Source organism: Cucumis melo, chromosome 9 (genome assembly GCF_025177605.1).
Source record: "Cucumis melo cultivar AY chromosome 9, USDA_Cmelo_AY_1.0, whole genome shotgun sequence".
NCBI classification, from domain to species: domain Eukaryota; kingdom Viridiplantae; phylum Streptophyta; class Magnoliopsida; order Cucurbitales; family Cucurbitaceae; genus Cucumis; species Cucumis melo.
This window is the reverse complement of record NC_066865.1, coordinates 1136508-1159888: the sequence shown is the minus strand read 5'-3', so window position 1 is coordinate 1159888 and position 23381 is coordinate 1136508. Positions and strand designations below refer to the sequence as shown.

At 32.7% G+C, this 23381-nt stretch overlaps 4 protein-coding genes across 8 annotated transcripts; 2 read left to right on the top strand and 2 right to left on the bottom strand.

Moving 5' to 3' along the window:
- Positions 1–408: 408 nt before the first annotated feature.
- LOC103498613 (CLP protease regulatory subunit CLPX3, mitochondrial) lies at positions 409–9210 on the bottom strand. 4 transcript variants are annotated; one of them, XM_051090163.1, is made up of 16 exons: positions 8156–9130; positions 7800–7957; positions 7335–7396; positions 7123–7220; positions 6928–7007; positions 5853–5903; positions 5004–5078; positions 4835–4912; positions 3579–3635; positions 2443–2513; positions 2246–2345; positions 1945–2049; positions 1715–1777; positions 1516–1638; positions 1262–1420; positions 409–793 (listed from the first exon to the last, which is right to left on the bottom strand). In XM_051090163.1, exons 1-16 carry the CDS (start codon positions 8706–8708, stop codon positions 725–727), a joined length of 1902 nt encoding a protein of 633 aa, XP_050946120.1. In that variant the 5' UTR covers positions 8709–9130; the 3' UTR covers positions 409–724. The 4 variants fall into 4 exon arrangements, with proteins under 4 accessions (XP_050946120.1, XP_016902438.2, XP_016902437.2 ...); XM_017046949.2 differs by having other exon boundaries at positions 7123–7223; positions 8156–9128; XM_017046948.2 differs by having other exon boundaries at positions 7123–7223; positions 7800–9210.
- On the top strand, positions 9206–12476 carry LOC103498615 (pentatricopeptide repeat-containing protein At1g33350). Of its 2 annotated transcripts, XR_007823657.1 has the most exons (2): positions 9206–11483; positions 12338–12476. XR_007823657.1 is itself a non-coding variant. In XM_008461275.3 (1 exon), the coding sequence occupies exon 1, from the start codon at positions 9353–9355 to the stop codon at positions 11021–11023; it is 1671 nt and encodes a 556-aa protein (XP_008459497.2). In that variant the 5' UTR covers positions 9206–9352; the 3' UTR covers positions 11024–11715. The 2 variants fall into 2 exon arrangements, 1 of the variants encoding a protein (XP_008459497.2); XM_008461275.3 differs by lacking the exon at positions 12338–12476 and having other exon boundaries at positions 9206–11715.
- LOC103498616 (22.0 kDa class IV heat shock protein) lies at positions 12248–13216 on the top strand. Its single transcript, XM_008461276.3, has one exon. The coding sequence runs from the start codon at positions 12515–12517 to the stop codon at positions 13082–13084; it is 570 nt and encodes a 189-aa protein (XP_008459498.2). The 5' UTR covers positions 12248–12514; the 3' UTR covers positions 13085–13216.
- Positions 13217–13662: 446 nt separating this feature from the next.
- On the bottom strand, positions 13663–18190 carry LOC103498617 (protein BEARSKIN2-like). The gene is made up of 3 exons (XM_008461277.2): positions 17880–18190; positions 15718–15995; positions 13663–14491 (listed from the first exon to the last, which is right to left on the bottom strand). The coding sequence occupies exons 1-3, from the start codon at positions 18049–18051 to the stop codon at positions 13862–13864; spliced, it is 1080 nt and encodes a 359-aa protein (XP_008459499.1). The 5' UTR covers positions 18052–18190; the 3' UTR covers positions 13663–13861.
- Between the last annotated feature and the right edge of the window lie 5191 nt (positions 18191–23381).

The following is a 23381-nucleotide window of genomic DNA, read 5'->3' as shown; positions in this document are numbered from 1 at the left end:
GTCAGTCAACCCCAAAAATTACCAAATTGCTTCAATGACACTTGGAAAGGTAATCCATTTGCAACAAATTTTAGCAAAATATGATAACCTATCCATTTTCTATCACATTAATCAATCTCGATAATACTCGATAATGTTAATCTTCTTATTTGTATTTATATTTTATATCAATAAATGCTTGAAAATCTTTAATTTTTTAGGTTTTTTTTTCTTTTAATGTTAAGTACAACAAAAACACGAATACATTGACTACTTTTATCTATTATATCGCTTTCTTCTTTCATTTGAAAATCTGAAAATCTAACACGGTCTAAAACATAATTTTAACTATTTTACCTTCATTATTTAAGTAAGGGTGACAACTGTCGACGACAAAATAAAAAAATCAAAAGTTTGAAAGCAAATACAAAACATCAAATCTAAATGACTAAATTTATATTTCAATCAAAAATAATTCGGAAGAGATCTCAGCTACTTCTTTTTCATTTTACACATTATTTCGACATTGATGACGTGTTAGCCTAAATGATGAATGCATTTCTTTTTCTCTTTGATCTTCCTCTAATACAATGACCTTAACCTGATCTATGTTGGTGTTACAATGAAATAATTACACCATATATTATGAATGTATTTATTCTTTTTCCCACAAGAAAAGAAAAACATAAACCAAAAAAGGGAAAAATGTATTTCATGAGAATCGACATGGTTATCTTGACGGTTTCTATATACTCATGGCTCTTGATGACAGTTCTGTCTCACCTTCTTGCAACTCGACCACCTCAAAATTTTCCTACAAACAAAGGGCAAGTTGGATAGATGTCATTTAAGCTAAAAATAAACGACACAAAAATTAGTAGGGACTAAAAAGCTCATGCCCAACTACCATTTCAAAGATTTTTACTCGATTTCTCTAAATTGAAAGCTATTCGTGATAGCAACCATCACTAGTAGTTGTTCATGAATGATTGTTTCTAGTAATGATAGTAACGGAAGGACGGACTTGGCATTTTAAAAAAATACTAGCAAATATTTTATCTTTCTGCTATATCTTTAATGTATTTCCTAAATTGTGCCGTTATAATTTTTCACAAACAAACCATTTGTATCTCAATTAACCATTTGTATCTCAATTAAGTTCCATAAGATGCTATAACGAACAAAATTTCAACTATTCTGAAGCCCAAGAGGCTATTTGACTTCAGTTTATAGCAAATCATTTGGCCTCCAAAAATGAAAGCCATATCTGAAAGAATGGTACCTGTGATTCTTTCAACTTGATTTCAGCTAGATAGCGCTCCAATGCTCCGTCCCCACGAAGGATTTTCCCTCCGCATCCTCTCGAGTTTAAAGGGCCAACGGACTCTTCATCAACAACAACGGCGTCTACTCTTTCGTTTCCAGTCTTAACATCGGGAATCTAAATATTTGAGAATAAAAATGAGTTAATCTCATTAATGAACATTTAAGAACCTCATTACTATATTGAGACGGATACTTTTTTAGTCTCAATACCTCATACATCGCTTCCGTAAGAATGCTTTCCAGTATGGCTCTTAAGCCTCTGGCACCGGTATTCTTGGCAATTGCTTTCTTGGCTATCATTCTTAGTGCTTTTTCTGTGTAATGTAGCTTTACCTAATGGTGGATCGATTAAGCAGGTTTTGTAAAGGGAAAACGAAGATATCGGTTGCATGAGAAAGTAAATACTCACTTTATTCATGCCAAACAACTTCTTGTACTGCTTACCAAGAGCGTTCTTTGGTTCAGTGAGGACCTGTTAACAACAGCAGGTTGAAAATGCCAAAGAGAATCAACTGAATGCATAACTAAATATTAAAGTTTTTTGATGTAGTAGTTGGAATCTCTAATAAAATTCTTCCTTTCAGATGTAGTGTCCATTTAGATGAAAAATAAAAATAAATAAATAACGAATATCGATACCTGGACAAGCTGGTCCTCAGTTAAGGCTAATAAACTAACAAGAATTGGAAAACGGCCAATAAACTCTGGTATGAGACCATATGCTATAAGATCAGAACTCTCAACCTGGAAATCACCAAATACAACGTTTAGATGAATTTCAAAGGGATTCTTTCTGACCATTTTGTTGAAGGGGATATGAGTCTGTCATGCCGAAAATAAAGTAATATGCATTGATTATAAATTTAAAACGAGGAATAAATAAATCAATGCAGAGTTTTAATGCCAAAGGCCAACAAATCCAAAGGGATTTCGTACTCACAGATTCCAGTAATGATGAAGTAACTGCCGCGCTTGTTGCCCCACTAATTCTCATGTTAGCACGAACGGGTGCTCCAAAACCAATAGAAGAATCTTGTCGTCTGATCAATAACACAAATTATTTTAGTACTGAAAAAGCATCTTGAACACTGAAAAAGGGATGAGAATTAGCGGCAAAAAAATATTAAAAAAACCTACCTATCAGAGATTGTCTTTTCTAGATCTACGAATGCTCCACCACATATAAACAAAATATCTTTTGTATCTATCTGCAGAATTTTTTCAACTCGGTTAATACTTAAGAGATGATATCTCGAAAACAAAAGCCAACATTGAACCCCAGAAAGGAATTACATACACTAAAAGTTCAAAAGATTGAAAGGTACGCAAAAAGTTCATGAAAATATATCTGGAAAAAAGTAATCCCCATCCGCAAGAAAATACAAATACAGCAGAAAGTGAATGGACCTAGCTGGGCAATCCTAAAAGAACTATCGTCTATCCTACATGTAAAATTACATGTTGAGGGAAAAAAAGAAAAACCCCCAAACAAAGAAACTAGAAGTCAACTCTGAATTTCTTTAATGAATATTTTCAACCAGATTTTTTCTATTTATGATAAGGACTTCCACCAGTTATCTAAGCTCTTGTCTCAATTACAATAAAGAACAGTAAATCCAGATGTCAAAAAAGTGATAGATTGAAGTCTTGTTTATGTATTTAACAGCACGAGGTAAGCATAAGTAGCTTGTTATCCTGGTCCCAACTCCCAACATTTTAACCATGGCCAACCAGAAGGCATCTCTTCCAAATACTCTTTCCTCAGGGATTTTCAAACTGACAAACTTAAGTTGAAGATTTGCCCTTTCAATAGCTTACGTATGCCCACTCAGATTTAATGATCGACTAAAACATTCACCTACACTCAAACAAACACGGTACCTCTCTCTTTACCCATCGTTTACTCAGACTTAAATGTATGCCCGCAACTTGCAGGCACACGAAGTCTTGAATGACCCCAACCTTTGCTCCCTACGTAGTGGAAATTTGCTTCTTCAGGTCACTATTTTTCCCTGATTACTCCATTTATGTGTGTATTATGTATGCATGTAATACAATTACAGCTCTATCTACGCAAAGACAAACAAATTTCATCAGAAATATCTGTCAAAGGAAAACAATGGTTCCAAAAGAATAAACACATGCATGTAATCGTTACCAAACTAAACTTTAGCATCTAAAAAGGTTGTCATGAAGAAATTGTTGCAAGACACTGAAACACTTGCATATAGGTGAACAAAAGAAATTTGAGAGAGAATTTTTGTATATGTTACCTGAATGTTATCTCCACGAGGATGTTTCCGTGACCCCTTCTCAGGAACATTTACTATCTAGACAACAAATCATATGCGGAATTTAGGATGGGGAGAATATTTGGCTAAAAATAGTACAATAAGATACATATTCTTTTTCCCATTTTGTAGAAATTAAACTACAATTCATCCGTGACCAAGAGATAATAGAATCGTGGAGGTCAGAATTAAGAAGAATAATAAGGTAGAAATGACAATCATCTAGATCTGAAAGTTAATGAACCTATAGATATACTGGTTACTCCATGGATTTTTTTTATTTTTGTACTTCTTTAAAAACCAGAAACAGACTTTTCACGAATGAAGTGAAAACAGACTAAATGGCTTTAACTTTCTCATGAATAAGGCACACCTATGACTCGCACATTCCGGAATCAATAATGCCCCCTCATGAAATTTAGTGAAAACCTTCCACAAGTTCTCTTTAATACAATCCCAAATATCTCGTAAAAATGTCATTGCGAAGCCATCCATCCCAATGGATTTATTATTACGAAGCCAAAGAACACTTTGTAAATTTCAGCTAGAGTAAAAAGGGCATCCAAACCTTCATTCTCTCTTTCCGACATGGGGATCTTGTCTAAACCTTCCACAAATGGTGAGATAAAAAATGCATATTGCAATAAACGTGACCTAAGTTTATTATTTAAAAAATTGGTGTGTCGTCATATTTGTATCATCCATGCTTCTTATAGATTATACCTCCTACCACTCACCACATTATGAAAGAAAGAATTTTCATCTCTATCCAATTGGACCTTGTTTGGTCTCAGACCTTATGTTCACACTCCATAATCAGGCTGGCAAACTCACTTTTCAAGAAAACTCTCTCCTCTCTCAACTCCCTAGCAAGAATCCTGTCCTCTTCCAACCAATCCATGCTTCTAATTTCTTCCACAATCTCAGCCTTGTTCTTAAATCACCAAAAGCAGGGAGATGATGAGAAATAATATGCTACACTCTATGTAAACCACTAAATATGAACCAATCCACTACAAAATAAGAAATTGCATGTCAATGGACAGACTACGACGACAAACATCTCCAGTTACAAAATAAATTAGTTAACTGATGACAATAGTAAAAGCTGTACACAAAAAAGATAAAAAGACAAAAAAAGAAAAAAAGAAAAATCTGAGATGGCATAAAGATTTTTCCTGGAACGAGTTAAATTGGGAAAGTAATGCACTGCAAGTGATGAAGTTTAATCAACTCACGGTTCCTTCTAGCATCTTCAATAATGCCTGTTGAACACCCTCACCAGAAACATCTCTGCTAATATTTAGACTCTCAGCCTGAAAAGAAGAGTACCAGTTACAAGGTTTACGTTGATATAGTAGATCTTGATGCAGAAAAAAAATGGTTAATTGAAGAAACACAAAAAACCTTCTTTGTTATCTTGTCAACTTCATCGATGTAAATCATCCCCTGTTGAGCTGCTTGTACATTGAATTCTGCTGCCTAAATCAATATGAAGTGTGCATCAATATTAGCTGCTCATAGATTAGGAGGCCAGATCTGGATAATTTATAAAGTACACGAACTGGGGAAAGAAAATATCTAAGTAAAAAACAGGATGTCTTTGACTGGAACTGTCATCAAGCATCCAATCAGTTTAACAAAATTAGTGAGGAAACGACATAGATATATTTCTCTCGATGAGGAAAGGCATATGATCTTGTCAAAGAAAAAAGAAAAAAGAAATATAGTGACAGAGTTCTAACCAGCATTAAATTCAAGAGCCATGAAACACCTCATCAATCATAAAGCAACATTGACAAAAAATACAAGGCAATAACCGGACATAGAGGTGTCCTTTAGTCACTAACTTATTCTCTACAGTAGCATTTTCTCAGTTTATTGAGCTAAATTATCGGTCACTACTACACCACATCAGCTTTCAGCTAGTAGAATGAGAAGATGAAATGCGGGTTCGGCCAATTTTTCAAATATTCAATTTTTTCATCTTCATAGGAATAGAACAATTTCTTGAGCTCAAAGTTTATCTGAGTTAATAAATACCCTTCTTAGAAACTAGAACTCTTAATTCAATAAAAAAATAAAAATAAAAAGCGGAAAACAGAACATTATAGCAGAAATATGATATGAATGCAACTATTATACAAGGAAGAGATGAATGACATAAAAATTCAACCACAACTTGATAAAATCAGCAAACTATGAGGGAAATTGCTAGACACGAAGTCAAAGAAAATAACTGAACGCCAAGCTTACAGCAAGTAGCTTGTACAAAATTGATTCAACGTCTTCTCCAACATAACCAGCCTGCAAAAAGTAAAAGCATCCCCCTTAATTCAATAACAACCCTCATTATTATTATTATGAACCATTTCAAATAATTATTATTTTTATGAAACAATTGTTTCTCCTATGAGAAAAAACGAAAGAATATAAGGTCATACAAAAAACCAACCCCAAAAAAACCGTACTAAACAAACTTTTATTATTTCGAGAAGAAACTAATATTGTTTTTTAATGAAGAAAAGATGAAGCCTGTACAAAGAGAAGCTAATATTGTATTGTCGACACAACAAAAATTAAAATTTTGAACTAGTGTTCTAGTTCAATTCAGACATCTTTCGTTACAATTACTAATTTAGTTCTTTGAGTTCAAAGCAATATTTTATCTTTCATAAAAGAAAGATTGGAGAACATTTCAATCCTGGCTCTCAAGAACCTCTCTAGGGAAACAAAACTTCATACTCTGGAACAAGAAAAGCAGGCCAGGATTTTGCGATAAAAAAGGCAAGTTTTGTAACATTTTCAAATCACATCTTCCACTTTCAAATATTGCTTAAATCAGCTCAGTGGGATCACTAGAAAGAACTAACATCATAAAGTTAGGATATCTCCATCTGACAGAGAAACTCTCTCCCATTTTTTTACCCTTCGGTTGCTTTCTCATATTTTGTTGAGTTTCAACAAAAGACAACCAAATTATCCCAAAATTTGTGCTGCAATTTTCAGACAAGAAAAAAAAAAACAAAAGAGAAAAAATAGATGTATCTGAAATAAAAAAAGAACTGCAAAATGCTGCATACTTCACGGTTTGAGAAATTACTAAGAATTTTTATCAATGGCAAGGCTCAAGTTCATGACTTCATTAAGAAATTACCAAGTTTGAGAAATCATAAACATAAATAACTAATAAGTGACCGTGGAATTATTCACAAACAAAGAAGGGCACAGTAAGCTGACTAGAATGTGCCAGAAATTCATAGTACACATATTAACATCATTACAGTTTCCTACAAATAATTTAGAGAGAGAATGAAAGAAAGAAATTTACCTGTGTTAAAGTTGTAGCATCAGCAATGACAAATGGCACATTCACAAATCGAGCCAAGGTCTTTGCAAGGAGTGTCTTACCTATATTACAATTTGCAAATTAAAACAGGTGTTTAATACATTGAGGATGCATAATACGATGCCAATGACAATCAGTATCAATACATTGAAATTTGATAACCGTAAGAGGTCATACCAGAGCCTGTTGGGCCCATCAAGAGAACATTGCTCTTTTCCAACTCCACACTATCATCATCATCTATCGTATCTCGAGTACCTGATTCATTTCCTGACCTACTACAGAAATCCACAACAACAATAATGAATGGAAGGAAAATATACTTACAAAATATCAAGTTTGATGCAAATGTTGTATCTTAAATGCAAAAGTTAAAAGGAGAAACCAACCCTTTTTGCAGGGAAGCATGATATATTCGTTTGTAATGGTTATGTACAGCTACAGAAAGTACCTGAGAAAGATAGAGAAAGCCAACTTTGAAATTTTACAATAGTTCACAAAATAATAATGCAATAAATCAGCACATGATGATATAATTCTTCCTTGTCACAAAAATCACCTAAATTTCAAAAAATATATTCTTCACCAATAAACATCATAGCTTACACTCATTCACTCCTAGTTATCAACGTGCTAGATGGTGGTCAAACTTCAAAGACCAAGTGACTGGAGAAATTTAGAAAGAAACTAAAACATGACAAGCTAGACACAATTAAGTGCGTAATCGCTGATTTACTTAAGCAATATCATCGAAGAGCCTCTAAACTAAATGCGCCCATTTTTATGCAGAAACGCCACAATGAAATGCATACTAATGATAATTCCATCAGATCACTGAAAAAGGGTATGCAGACCTTCTTGGCTTTTTCTTGGCCAATAACAAATTTGTCCAAGCCCTTGCAAATTTCTTTTGGAGTGGGCAGATCCTTCCCCAAATTCGATCCTCCCCACTCACTCTTTTTCCCATCACCAGCGCCATTTCCACCAGAACCCGAGGTGCTTCCATTAGGACCTGTAGCACGAACGAAGTTCACACCAGGAGCAAATGGCGGACCTGGAGGAGAATGCACCGCCAACCCATTAACGGGAGGCGGTCCAGGAGGCCAATTCTCAGGCGGTTCTCCACCAAAAGATCTCGCAGTTTCGAAAAACGAAACTCTCAGCCTATTATTCACATAATTTTCATCTGAAAAACCAGCGATGGCATTACCTTTACCATCTTTGGTAGTGATCCTTCTTTCTGAAGAATTCTTTGGTTTGGAATTCAGATTGCCGATCTCGATGAAACTGCCTTGTAGAGGAGCGATCTTGTAAGGACGGAAATAGTAAGCGGTTTTGCAATTGGGGCACAAATTAACAGCCTCGTAAGCTTCTCTTCCTCCTCCAGCCTTGGGAGGAGCATCGGCAGAAGAGGAAGAAGGAAGATTGAGGGTTGGAAAATGACGGTTAGAGAAGAGAATATCCATATGCTTGGAACAACGTGGGCAATTAGCCTCAGCCCGAATCTTACGGATTGGTGTACCTGTAATATTGGACTGTGAATGAAAATCATCGGAACCGGACCCGCCGTTGTCCCATTTATACCGTTCCTGAACGCCGATAAATGATTCCCGCCGGCGATGACTGGAAACATGAAGATAATTGAGATGGGTCGAAATGGGGGAAATCTGGGTCAAACGGAAATTGTGATTTGAGAAACAGAGTAGCTTCATTGCTTTCAACTTTTTCCATTTGAAGATCGCACTTCCACTACTGCCAGACATGTGTAAATTTGTAAAGAATTCAAAAAGCTAAAGAATTTAGACAGTTCGTGAAGAACCCAGATGAAATCCAATTCAATACAAGGTCTAAATCTAGAGGAAGAGATATAGAGAGACAAAAAGAAGGGAAAAAGTGCGCTTGAAATGAAAGAAAGAGTACAAATTTCGCTGTGGAATTGTTAATTTATTGAGTGAGAAAGAGAGAGAGAAAGGTATTGAATATTTTATGATTGTGAGGATGAGAAGGAATGTGGGATTTGGGAAAGAAAACAGGGAGAGGAGTGAAGGAGGAAGATAAAATTTAGAGAATTTCAAGGACAAACCCTCATCTTATTCAACTCTTCATCCACGCCCAAATTTTCAGTTCTTCAAATGGATGAGATTGTGGATTTTTTCTAATTTATATCTGAATTTATTTCAACTCTTAATCTAATAAATACCAAATTTTTGAGAAACATATTATATCATTGTTCAAGGGGACGAAGAAAGAAAAACACAAAGTACCAAAAAACTATTTAAAGCAGCTTCTCTCTTCTTAGACGTCACCTGACCTTATTCTTTTCTTCCGAGCGTACCAACCGTCCCACTAGACCGAACCGTTTCGGTTTGCTTATAATATTGGTTAAATTCAAGACGAACCGATCGATATGGGTTCGGTTCGTCTATTTGACCGATTCATAAATTCAAAAAGTTCCCGGGTTTCGAAGGTAATCGGAAGAAACATGTCGTCGGTCTCAATACAGCCCCATTTGTATCAATTGGTTGTAGCAGCGCTTGAAAAATGCAGTAATCTCAATCACCTCAAGCAACTTCAAGGATTTCTTATTTCACACGGTCATTCACAAACGCAGTTCTTTGCCTTCAAGCTTGTTCGCTTTTGCAACCTTACTCTTACTGACTTATGTTATGCTCGCTACATTTTTGATAATCTAACTTCCCCAAATGTTTATCTTTATACTGCAATGATCACAGCTTATGCCGCATACCCCGATCCTAAAGCTGCGTTTCTTTTGTACCGTAACATGGTCCGCCATGGAGCCATTCGACCGAACCATTTTATCTACCCCCATGTCCTTAAATCTTGCCCTGATGTTTTGGGGTCCAATGCCACGAAAATGGTTCATACCCAGGTTCTGAAATCTGGATTTGGTCGATACCCAGTTGTTCAAACAGCCATTGTTGATTCCTATTCGAGGTTCTCTTCGGTTATTGGGAATGCAAGACAGATGTTCGACGAAATGGTCGAGAGAAGTGTAGTGTCTTGGACGGCCATGATTTCAGGGTATGCGAGGCTTGGGAACTTTGATAGTGCAATTGAGTTGTTTGAAAGTATGCCGGAGAGGGATGTCCCTGCTTGGAATGCTCTTATTGCTGGTTGTGCTCAAAACGGATTCTTCTGTGAAGCGATTTGGTTGTTCAAAAAAATGGTTTCTCTGGCGCTAGAGGGTAATAATAATGATCGTGAAAATAAGCCGAATAAGACCACACTTGCATCTGCACTATCAGCTTGTGGAAATACTGGGATGCTTCATCTTGGTAAGTGGATTCATGGTTATGTTTTCAAAACTTATCCTGGTCAGGATTCGTTTATCTCAAATGCTTTGCTAGATATGTATGGAAAATGTGGCAATTTAAAAGTTGCGAGGAGAGTTTTTGACATGATTACTTTAAAAAGCTTGACATCATGGAATTCCTTGATAAATTGTCTTGCACTCCATGGCCATAGTGGAAGTGCAATTGATTTGTTTGCAGAGTTGGTTCAATGTGGGGATGGTGTAAAGCCAGATGAGGTTACCTTTGTGGGTGTGTTGAATGCTTGTACTCACGGAGGATTAGTTGAAAAAGGTTACTCATACTTTGAAATGATGAGGCGGGATTACGATATCGAGCCTCAGATTGAACACTTTGGGTGCTTGATAGACCTTCTTGGCCGTGCAGGGCGGTTTGAGGAAGCAATGGAAGTTGTGCGAGGCATGAATATTGAACCAGATGAGGTTGTATGGGGTTCTTTACTAAATGCATGCAAAATCCATGGTCGTTCAGATTTAGCTGAATACTCGGTGAAAAAGTTGATCGAGATGGATCCAAAAAATGGCGGTTATAGAATTATGCTAGCTAATATATATGCCGAGCTTGGAAAGTGGGATGAGGTTCGGAAGGTTCGGAAGCTTTTGAAGGAGAAAAATGCTTATAAAACACCAGGTTGCAGTTGGATTGAGGTTGATAATCAGGTCTATCAGTTCTATTCTTTTGACATGACACATCCCAGTGTAGAACAGATATACAAAACCTTAGAAAGTATGATCAGCTTTATGTAAAAGGAAAATGAAGATTTGCATCAAATTGGAGCATTTTCGACATTCCATGCTATTGGTGATCGGCTGATCGCCATTTATCAGATGAGAAAGTCGAACCACAAGAGGATCATCAAGCTCTACCGAGCCTCTCCTTCCAGTTGCACAGTCTTCTTTGAGGTCTATAAAAAAGACTTCATGAAAGAAGACTTATCTATTCTTAGCTTGAATTGGGGTATTGTTTTCTAAGTACAGACAATTGACAACATTAGCAAAACAGAAGGACAGCAATTGGAGGCAATTAAGTGATAGTTTAGAGAAATTGCAAGCAACTTTGATCGAATTTTGTTCCCTTTATATGCTTGTGTTGACCCTTAAACAACATGAAGGTAGTAGTATGGTTCAATTGCTGATGATGATAAAATGGCCAACCGGGGAAGCTTTTTGGAGTTCTATGAACAAATTAATGACCGTAAGTCTTAAGGTATGTGACTGTTTTAGTTATGTCTACCACCAAGTTGTTCATGGACAATGAACATCTACAAGTTCATAAGTTTGAAGAATTGACATCTCAACGGTGAAATTTTTCCATTTGGAAATTGCTTTGTATAGATGTTTTATACAACGAATCTGCATCATTTGTCAGAGGCTTCCCCCCAATTTTTCTTTATGGGAAAAGGGAGAGATTTTGTATTCATTATCGATTTTTTTTTTTCCTTTTGTATTGTCCTATCAAATATATCATTGTAATAACTTCATTATTTAAAGAAACTGTGAGAAGACTTTGAAAAGAAGGTTAGAAGTTAAAAGAAAAATTTTAAAAGCCAAAGATTTGTTCAAGTTGAAATTTTATAAAAGTAAATAAGAGATGAATAAAAAATGAAGTTGGATTGGCATGTTTATTAATTTTTAGTTGTATTTCAGATGGAGGATTAATTTGTAATAATAGTTCCTTTTATTTTATTTTTATTTTATTTTATTTTATTCTCAATACATATGTTATATGAAAAAGAATAAAGTTGAAGGGAGGGAGGAACTCCATTTGTACTAAATTGGTCGGAATATTTAGTCAACCAAACAAATTTGTATATAAAAAATGACATTTTAGAAAACACCCATTTTTTTGAATCAATCTAAAAAGTCACTAAACTTATAATAAAATTCATAGTCTTGAGTGTTTTTTTTATAGTAACCAACATTCAATCAATAATTTAAGATAGAATTCTTCTTAGCACATCTTAAATTATGAACAAATCCATGTTTATATGGATTTAATATCAATTTATACAAGAGGTGAATTGATATTTACTGTTTGAGGATAATAATATGTTCTTTTAGCCTCAGAAACGTCGAGAAGGAACCGGAGAACTCAGTCTCTTTGTTCCAATTTCCAACCAAATCCCGAACCTTCCATCTTCTTCTTCCTTGGAATTCCCTAGAAACCAACCCAAAAGAACCTATAAATCCCGTTAATCTGCGTTCCTCTACTTTCACCAATCGCAAGTACCACAAAAAATGGCAGAATCAAAGGCAATACAACTCATCTTCTCCACAGTCTTCATCTTTGCTTTTCTAATCACCTCATCGCAGCCTTCCCTTCTTCCATTCATCGACCCTTTTGGGATTCTGGAACAAACTCCATTTGGATTACTCGAAAACGAAAACAAAGATGCTCTGCAACAACAGCCACTCCCGCCGGCCAGGGTTGACTGGAAAGAGACAGCGGAGAGTCACGAGATCATGGTGGATGTGCCTGGAATGAACAAGGAGGAGCTGAAGATTGAATTAGATGAAGAAAACAGGGTTCTGAAAGTGATCGGAGAGAGGAAAAGAGAAGAGGAGAAACAGAGTGATCATTGGCATAGGTTGGAACGAAGCTATGGAAAATTCTGGAGGCAATTGCGGTTGCCCGTTAATGCGGATTTGGAGTCTGTTAAAGCAAAGCTTGAGAATGGGGTTCTTAAGATCACTTTGTCGAAGCTTTCACCGGAGAAGATTAAGGGTCCGAGAGTGGTCGGGATTTTGGATGGACAAACCCCAGCCGGAGAGATAAACAAGTCCGGCGCGGCCAAGCAGGAGTTGTGAGTTTGTTTATGAGTATGAGAGATCAGTTCTCTTGTTGTTATGTGTTGTGATGGTTAATGTTATGTTAATGCAGTTTTATATGTAAATTAAGAATGCAGTTTATGTTATGTTGACGGACTAAGAATTGAATAACATACTTTTGTGAAAGGAAAAATAATGATATCTTCGACAATGATGAACTCAAAGAAATTTGGGTTTGAGAGGGAAAAAATAATGCCTCTTTGTGTTCTTACAAATAAGTTAGTGTAATAAGGTTGTGCTCTAACCTCCCTGGAGACACCAACAAAAGAGAAGAATTAAAACTTACTAGTAGCATTTTCTTTTTGATAGTTTAATGAAAGGAACTTTAAAGGTAACAAGTAGTATTTTTGTTAGGTGAGGATAAAATACGTGGAAAGAATTCGTGTTGGTTTAACATATGGGTTAGGATGATTTTCTTAGTCTTTCATATTAGTAGGATGGTATGAAAGGATTTGTGTCCGTTTGATATCATTTTTCTCCTATTCTTCTACATAAATTAAAAATCATAAATATATAGAAATTTGGAAAAATTAATATGAGACTCTATTTCTCCAAGAAAATATTATTTAGATTAATGTTGAATTGAACCAACAATGTGTCACAAACCAATGAAGCAAAATGAAATTGCAAAACAAATAAATCCATCCTTAGCTACATGCACAATGTCACACATCCAGAATCCAGCCTCCAATTCTTATCAGCCATCTTCTGTTAATATTATAAAAAGTTAACAAACATTATTATTCTTTTCTTCAATTATTTAGCATACCCCCAAAAGTCCATCTCTCCCCTCAACGAAAGCTGATTGATTTGACTAACCGACGATGACCCATGTTCGTCGTCGAACCTCACATCCTTACTCGAATCCTCGTTTCCAAGATGAGACGTAACAAGTCGATCCAGCATGGCCCAGGGTTCAGTCATACCGTCAGTCGATTGGCCGGTTTCAGGGTTATTAGACATGAGTTGTTTCACCATGAGTGGGGTGTCGGGTGGCATGGATGAGAGGGCCGGGTAGTCGTAGGCGGAAGACGAGCCGGGAAGGCCGGGCTTGATAGTGGAGAGGTTAGGGTGAAAGAGGTGGTGGTGGGGGAAATGTGAGGGTTGGGGTGGGGTTGGGATGTAGTGAAGGGCTAGGTCGGATTTGTTGAGCTCAAATGTAGGATGTGAAGCGTAGTTTTGTTGGGGTTGGCGGAGTTGGTATTGAGATTCTCTATGCATGAATGTGTGTGGTGTGGCGATTGAGGCTGAGGAATGAGCGTTATTATTGTTAGGATGTTGGTCGGAGTTCGCGCTCGATGTGCCTCCTCCTCCTCCAACTCCTTCATTTGTCACTTTGAATAGATTCTTCTTCTTGAAAACCCGACAAACAACCCACCCGTCCTCCTATACCACAAATAAGGAAAAGTTAATATAACAGTTGATAAGTGACAATTAATGTTAACCAGAACAGAGAATTATAATTTTAATCTACAAAATTTCAGATTTTGTTAACCTTCTTTATGATTAAACTTTTGAACTTTTCTAATTATGTATTAAATAAGTTAAACTTTTAAAATATATTAATAGACGTTTAGATTTTTCAACTTTTGTATGTAATTGGTCCATGACACATTTTGTAGTGGTTATATTTTGTAATTTTATAACCGCTACGTGCAAAATTGAAAGTTTAGGATTTTAAATTGATGTTTAAATTCAATTTTAATTACAATAAATTGATTAGTTAATTTTTGTCATAAAATAAACCGAATGACATTTTCAAATATAGTATGATAAACTAAAATATTTATAAAACATAACAAAGTTTCATATTCTATCAATAGTAGACAATCATAGATTTCTATTAATGTCAATCAACATTGTTAGAAATTTCTTTATTTTATGTAAATATTTTCGACGGTTTTTTCATTTACAATACTCTCTCCTAAATTAATATACATAAAAGAACTATTAGATATAAAATTGAATTTTCAAACTCTTAGTTTTTGAAGAAGATACATAGTCTGTCGCATTAGGTACACTAGAAGAAAATTTTAAAATTTATTAATCGTTTATTAAAGTTCAAGATTCAAATGAACATTAATCGTAAAGTGAATAACAAAACAAAAAAAGAGTTAAGCAAAAAAGTAGTAAGAGGAAGTATCTATTAAGCTTAATTTTAGAAAAGAGAAACTATAAGAAATATTAAATTTGGCAAATTATTTACAAAATATAACTGAATTTTAGATTCTATCGCATAATAGATATTGATAAATGGTGATATGCTTTCATTGCTGATATTGATAAACAGTAGTAAGAATTTATCTATTTATATTATCGATAAAATCTAAAATTGATATGTTATATTTAAAAATGACTCTTTTATTATTTCATTTTCTTGAAAAAGAAAAGATACTGATTTACATTTTTCTTAAGCGGAGTTTTTAACCAAATTTAGAAAAAAAAGAACAAAGATAATGTTCAAAAAAGCACTTATTTAGTTTTTGACTGAATTTTCTAAAGAACTAAAAAATCATAAATTTATCCAACAAAGTTTAAATAGTTATTTGGAAAGAGAGATCATGAGACAGAAATAGTTGAAAGAGATGGGGGATGGGGGGGGGGGTGCTCACAGAGTTATTGGAAAGTGGGTCATCGGCATCTTCAAGGCGATATTCATGCATTATCCAATCAGTTTTCTGGCCATGAGGAGCTCGCCCACGGTAGAACACCAATGTCTTACGCATTCCGATCTTCTTGTATGAGTTTCTAATGCATTTGTCCCGTCCGGTGGCTTTCCAAAACCCGGCGTTGGTGGCTCTGTTGGTTCTTGACCCCGTTGGGTACTTCCTGTCCTTGTGGCTGAAAAAGTACCACTCGTTTTGTGGCGTCGACCCTATTCTGCATTTCTCTGTTTTCATTCAAAGTGTTTAATCCTAAGTTAATCACATGATATATATATATACAAAGAGATGGAATTAAGAAGTACTTCTCGAGATGTCATGTGGTAAATTATGATCAGATTATTTATTGAAATAATGCATGATAAGAATAACGGAAGCTCTAGATACATTTGAGTATTTTTGTTTACTTTTATCGGATGAGTGTAATCATCGACGAATACTACTCATTCTTTTTAACAAAACCTTACCAAAAAAATAAATAAATAAAAGAGTAATATTTAGATAGTATTGCTTTTTTAGATTTTTTTTTTAATGTGTCAATTTTTAAAATCGGTATAGTAAAGGTTAGATCATAGATATGTACACGTGAAGGTCCATATTCTTGGAGTGAAGTAATTTTTATGTGGCTTACTTTGTATAAAATTTCTTAATCATTAATTACCCTAAACAAATTTAATTGATCCTTCCGTTAGAGACTTTGAATAATCTTTAGCTTTCCAATATTATTGAATTAAGACCGAGCAAATAATTGAGTTTTGACTTATCCATCCAAAGATCAATTTAATCGATCAACAATTATAGAGATTAAATTAATAATTTTAATCATAGTTTAGATCCGAACGTAATAATATGAAATAATTATAATTTGAGTATATGGTTTAAGCAATATAATCATCTCAAAAGATGGTTTTTGTTAGCTTCTAAACATGATTCATCTAATTAATAATATAATTACATTTTAGAATAAAAGATTAGGGAGTTGAAATTTTACACACAAGAGATATGCATGAGAATTAAATTAAATTAAATTAATATAATTCCATTCTAAACTCAACAAATTAAAAAAAAACACACACACACACACATTGGAATTCACAACTTCTCTTTGACCCACTGATTCAATTCAAATAATTTCAACCTAAAACTATTGTTAATTTAAAATATATATTATTCTTAATCATATCTAAACTTTAGCTAAATGTGAATCATCATTCTCGAATTCCATGGAGAGTTCTTTTTCTTTTTCTTTAAAAGAAAAAGTCAAAAACTAGCAATATGAAAAATAATAATAATGCATGGATAATTGGGAAAGATTTATTTTGAGATGCACAAATTACAAGAAATTAAATTAAAAGTATATATTAATTAGGATATAACCCAAATATAATTTATTCATATTAATTCTCAAGTAGTCAAAAGAATTATGAAACTCTCATGAGCAGCAGAAGCAGCAGTTTCTTTACGTTACTGCTGAAAATTAATTTCATCATAAATTTACTACAAAAAGAAGAAAAATTAAATAATAATTAAGAAGAAGAAGAAGAAGAGTTTCCACTTCACCACCAAATCATTTAATTTATTTATTTAAAAATTTTCTCTTCTAAAACTCAACCCTTTTCATACAACAACAATTTAGTTTGCAAATAATAATATAACCAAATAATTAGAAGTCCATAATTGCCATCAAAATTCATGCAAATTCCCATAAATTTTTATAGGAAATGACAATTTTATTGTTATTATTATTAGTAAAATTGTAAGGAAGAGTCAACCATATTAGCAAATTAAAAGTTTAGGTTAGAATTTAGTTCATATATATAATTTGATCAAACCCTATTACTAGGAATCCTCATGATAAGGATTGAAACTATGGTATTACTTAAACATATATGAAATAAATTATATGGATTAAATTTTAACTTTTTTTAAAATCATAGAGTCTAAATATTTGATTTAACGATTAAGATTTTTGTAGAGTTAGAATTTAGTTCATGGTTTGATGAAATGATCTATAAGAACTAAATTCAAAATTAAATTTAATTATAACTTTCTACAAATCATAAGAACAAAATTTATCCTAATTTAACTTTATTAGTAGTAAGATGAGCTACCTTGCAAGTCCCAAGGTTCGATCTTGTTCAAATCGACCTCTCGAACAACTTCCATGTCGAATTTTTGAAACGACACCTTCTTCTTCAAGTAGTAATGAAGGAGCTCTTCATCAGTCGGATGGAACCGAAAACCAGGAGGAACGCCGCCGCTACCACCACCGGAGGAGCCCATTTACATACCCTAATGATAGCAACCAACTATATATGTATATGTATATATATCCTCTGTAAGAAAACAAATAATTGGATTGATCAAAATCGAGTTATGTTGATCCACCAAAGTTGGAAAGAAAATTAGGGCAATGAAGAAAAATGAAGCCTAGGTTTTGTAGAGGAAGGGTGTATAAATATGAAATGAGAGTCAAAAGGAGAAAAGGAGAGAGTTTATAATTGTAATTGAAAAGGGGAAGCGTTGACGGCGGAGACTACGGCGGTGGAGATGGTTAAAGCTATCGTAAAAAAGAAGGAATAGGGAAAATGAGGGGATGGTTTTTCCTCAAATTGCTAGCTGTAGTTTACTACACAAATGGACTCTCTGCTTTAGGAGCGTGTGCTTCCAATACAATCAAAACACAAAGCAATTTTTTATGAAATCGATTAATCGAGGAAGACTTCGTTTGGTAACTATATATATACATCGGCCTGTCTGCATGGAAGTACGTCCGATAAATAAAAGAGTTGAATTCTAGTTAGAGCATAAATATCGATACAACCTTCGAAGTTCAATACGTGCCTTCAATGTCAATGTCAATATAAACAAGTTACTTATAAAATCTATTTGATTTTTTTCTTTTAACATTAAGCTTATTTTCTTTCAAATTTTTACAATGTTTTCATGTTTTTAATTTTGGTTTCCAAAACTTGATTTTTAAAAGTGTTGTTAAGAAGTAGATAGCAAAGTAGAAAATTTAGAGAGGGAAGAAACTACATGATAAAGAAATAATTTTTTTTAGTAATAGATGTAATTTTTATTGTCTTTCTAGGGCTGGTACTAGAAAAAAGAAAATTCAATCTGTGGTGGTCACCTACGTAATTTTCTTGGATACTCAAATGTTGTAAGATCAAACGGATTGTCTAGTAAGATTAGTCGAGGTGTGCGTAAACTGATCCGAACATTTACAAATATTAAAAGAAAAATTTACAAATGTATTTTTAGATAGTGATCGTTCGAGAAACACCTTTATTAAATTTGTCTCATTCACATCATAAAAAAATCCCTTTTGATATTTAGGTAATCCTAAACATAAAAACATATAAACAAAAGAGTTGAAACCATATAAACTATCAACACCACACAAATGAAAGAAAGAAAAAGAAGAAAAACTTTAAATCTTTTTAACCTACAAATATGATTTTGAGGTTGACAATAGTACAAACATACACACACACACACATATATATATATATTTGGATTTTGGATTTCTTTTTTCTTTTTCAGACAATGTTCTAAGTTTCCTTAAAAAGAGAGCTGTTTGGTAAATTTGATAAAAACAAGTAGGAGAATAACAATGAAACTTTTAGTTAAAGCATATAGTAATTAAATTGAAGAAGAGGGTTTAAAAATATTAATTAAAAATCATAACTTTAATTAATTAACCTTAAATTTAACAATTGGACGACTTTTAATTTGTTTGGGAGACATAAATTCTGACGTAATTTCTAACACAAGAAAACTGATCATGAAGAAGAAGACTATATATATATATATATATATATATGAAGCAAAGAAAATAATTAGTTAAATTTAATTTCAACAAACATATATATCCTAACATTAAACATATTATTCCCTCTCTAAATATCAATATTAATCCATCTAGAACTTATATAGGGTCGTAAAAAATCAAACCCAACCAACGCTACGTATGTACCGTCCAAACATAAATTCGATTAGTTGAATCGAGTTGATTTGATTTTTATTCATTCATGAAAAGAAACTCAATCCAATCTCACCCGTTTACATCCATGACAAACCATTTTAGTAAAAAATTGTTGATGATCATAAATTATGTTTTGAATCTCAAAACTGATTTTGCCAAATAACATTATGTGTTTTCTTTTTTCTAGTTACGATTTTGCACTATAACTATAATAACTTCATTTTCACATTAGTATTTGAAAAAGGTACATTTGACTTTTTCTGTAAAACAAAATTACTTTATCAAACTTCAAAATCCTTTTAGTGATCAAAACTAAAATTAAAAAAGAAAAATGAACTTAGCCTTGGATTTATATATATATATATAGCTTCCATTTGATCCCTTTCGTTTTGAATGGATTGGTAACTTGTCGTTTTTTGTATTTTAAAATTAACCATATTTCATGCACGTACATGTCTTATATAATGATTTGTATCTTTTGTAAATACAATGATTAAATTCTTAATTTTATAAATACAAAGATCTAACTAAACGTGTAAATGTTTAAATTTTAAACTCATTTTAAAGAAAGTATTTAAAACAAAATGTATTCTCGAAAAAAAAAATTCCATAAATAATCCAAACACACTCTAAATCATAGATAATAACAAAGTAAGAAAATTGAAAGTTCGACAAAGTATGTCTATAGATTTAATTTCCAAAATAAGAAAATAAAAAAAAATTGTTACCAAATCAAACATAAATTAAAACCAATTAGTTCAAACTATATATATATATATATATATATATATATATATATATATATATATATATATATATATATATATATATATATATATACACACGGATCGAACAACGAAAGTAAACCCTAAATTCATAGAGATGAAATGAAACCTAATTGGGAGACCAAAGTAAGAGAAGTTTACTCAAAACCAAAATTGAAGCATAATTAAGGAAATAAACAAGAGATTAGTAGTTAATGAATTAATAATTAAGAGTCAAAATAGGGTAAAAATAGGTGAGCCCTAATTGGAAGAGATTGTTAGACACGCGCCATGTTGGGAATTAGGGTTTGATTGGGTTTATTGTATATAATATTAATTAGGGTTAGCAATTTGAAAGAAGAACGAAGAAGATGGAAATAATATAATAAAAAAGACCAATGAACGATCCCGAGAGAGGAAAATAATGAGAGTAATAAAATAGGGGATATTAGGGGCATTAGTTTGCTCCCAAAGCAATGTTACTAATTAATTAATCATACATATACATATACATATACATATACACATATATATATATATAATATGATCTTGGGATATTCACTACCATTTTCATACCGTTAAAATAACATTTTGGTATTGTTCGGGAGATGCTAAGATGGTGTCAACCGGCTAATTGGATGATTAAGTGCACCTCTTTTTTAGGAAGAAAAAAAATATAACATTTTGGTATTAAATATCTTTTAACAAAATATTTATGGTTAATAGAAAAATAAAGTATAATCAATTTTGTTGATTTTGTTCTATAGAGTGTAAATAGTTTACCATTTTTTTTTAAAAAAAATCGCTTTAAAAATTTATTGTAAAAATGCTATCATAATTAAATAACATTTTTTTTTTAAAAAAAAGAGTTAAATTGTTAACGGAGACTAAATTTAAGATTTATTAAAAGTATAAAAACTAAAATCGAACAAATTCAGAAATATGATAGGGACTAAAATGATATTTTGATTAACCAAAAGTTTTTTTTAAAAAAATTAACAATATACTATAGGTGGAAATCAAGTTTAATGTACCGTTTCGGAATTGACTTAGGAAAAAAATGTTTTTAAAAAATTCATTTTTATTTGAAAAAAAAAATTAAATACTCTTCGGTTGTCGACTATTCTAATTTTTTTTCGAAATGATTTATTTTTAAAATTAAACAATATAAAATGTATTCCAAATACACTAGGGGACTAAAACGATATTTCTAATTTTAAATGTTAGTAATGTGATAAATAATCGAAAGTACAAAAAAGGAACAAGAAGTCTCAGATTCAAATGTTCGGCCCCAAATCGTACTAAAAAAAATAATATTAAGTTGGGTTAGGGTTTATAGCTATTTAGGCAATTTGGTTTATGCTTATATTGGTTGCACATGTGACAGAGCATATATTGATCATCTTATGACCTCGATTTTGCCATTTTTGTTGATTCAATTCTACGCCTTATCTCCATGGCCGTCCTTTCCCTCGTGCTCTCTTCTCTCCTTTTGCCTCTCCCTCTTTTTGTCAACTCTTCACATACGCGTTTAGATACGAAATTTGGATTCCCTATCTTTTCAAGTCGTTCTTCGTTTGAAAACAATTTTGTTTTATGGTTTTCAAATAGAAAAGGATGATTTACTTGTAAAACTCTCGAATCGGAGAAAAAAATCTATCTTTATTACGATAGATACTCTATCAAGAACTTTTGTAGTACTATTCACACTCTGTACTTCTCCCCATTTTACAAGATTAATTTAAAATTAAAAAGAAAATTATGGTTTCGTTTATAGTGTTTGAAGTTCATCACTCACTTTGAACTTTTTTGACATGGTGGGACAATAACTACTACTCTAATGTTTAGTCAAAAATCAACAATTTATCGAGGAAACAAAAATTTTGTAGATGAAAGTAGTGTGTTCATAAACGTAATTTAAAAAAGAACCGAACGAGTAAAAAAAAAAAAGACCCTAATTGTGAGTTTAATTCATTTGGAGGGTTGGAGGAACCGTGCACGTACCGAGTGTTAATATGTTATGGAAATACTCTTATGTATTTAGAGCACCTAATGTGATTCTCTTCTTAATTCTCTCTCTTTTTTTTTAATTATGTATCGATCTAAAAAGTAAATGAAGAAAACGACAATGGTCACATGTAACAAATGCTAGAAATGAACTATATACATTAAAATTCTAAGTAATATATAACCCTATTTTCGACTATCTAAAATAGATCACACAAAGGTAACAAAAAAACTGTGATATTTTCTTTTAAAGTTTCGATTAATGAAATTGAAATTTGAAACTAAATCTTCCCTATAGGAATAATTGCCAATAAACACTAATCCTAAACTTATCTATGTATAATTCCAATATATACTGATCCTAACCTTATCTATGATTTTTAGTATGTTTATGCGATTTTAGAGTTTAAATTTGCCAATTTAAGAATTAATGTTCTTAATTTGTTTATAATATGATTTATAGTTAATCTTTACCTCTCTCTATATATAACTTTTCATCTTTGTTAGAACGGATTTGGTTCGGTAGTATTGACGTAACCTCTATACCTAAAGATTAGAAGTGATCCAATTCCCACCTTATAGTTATTCGATTTAAAATGTAACTTATAAACATATAATTAATGGAATTTGGATATTCAATTGAAAAATACATTTAACAGAAAAAAAAAAGTAATTTTTTGAGGAACGAATATATTTGTATTTATATATATACTATATTAAAAGGGCGATAAAGGAGAATTCTTCGTCCTTACAATTTTTGACAATTTCTTTTTTGTCCCTTTGATTGTATCCGTTCGTTGAAACCTAAATAGTCCGATAAAAGTGAACCCTTTAATGAAACGAAACTCTTA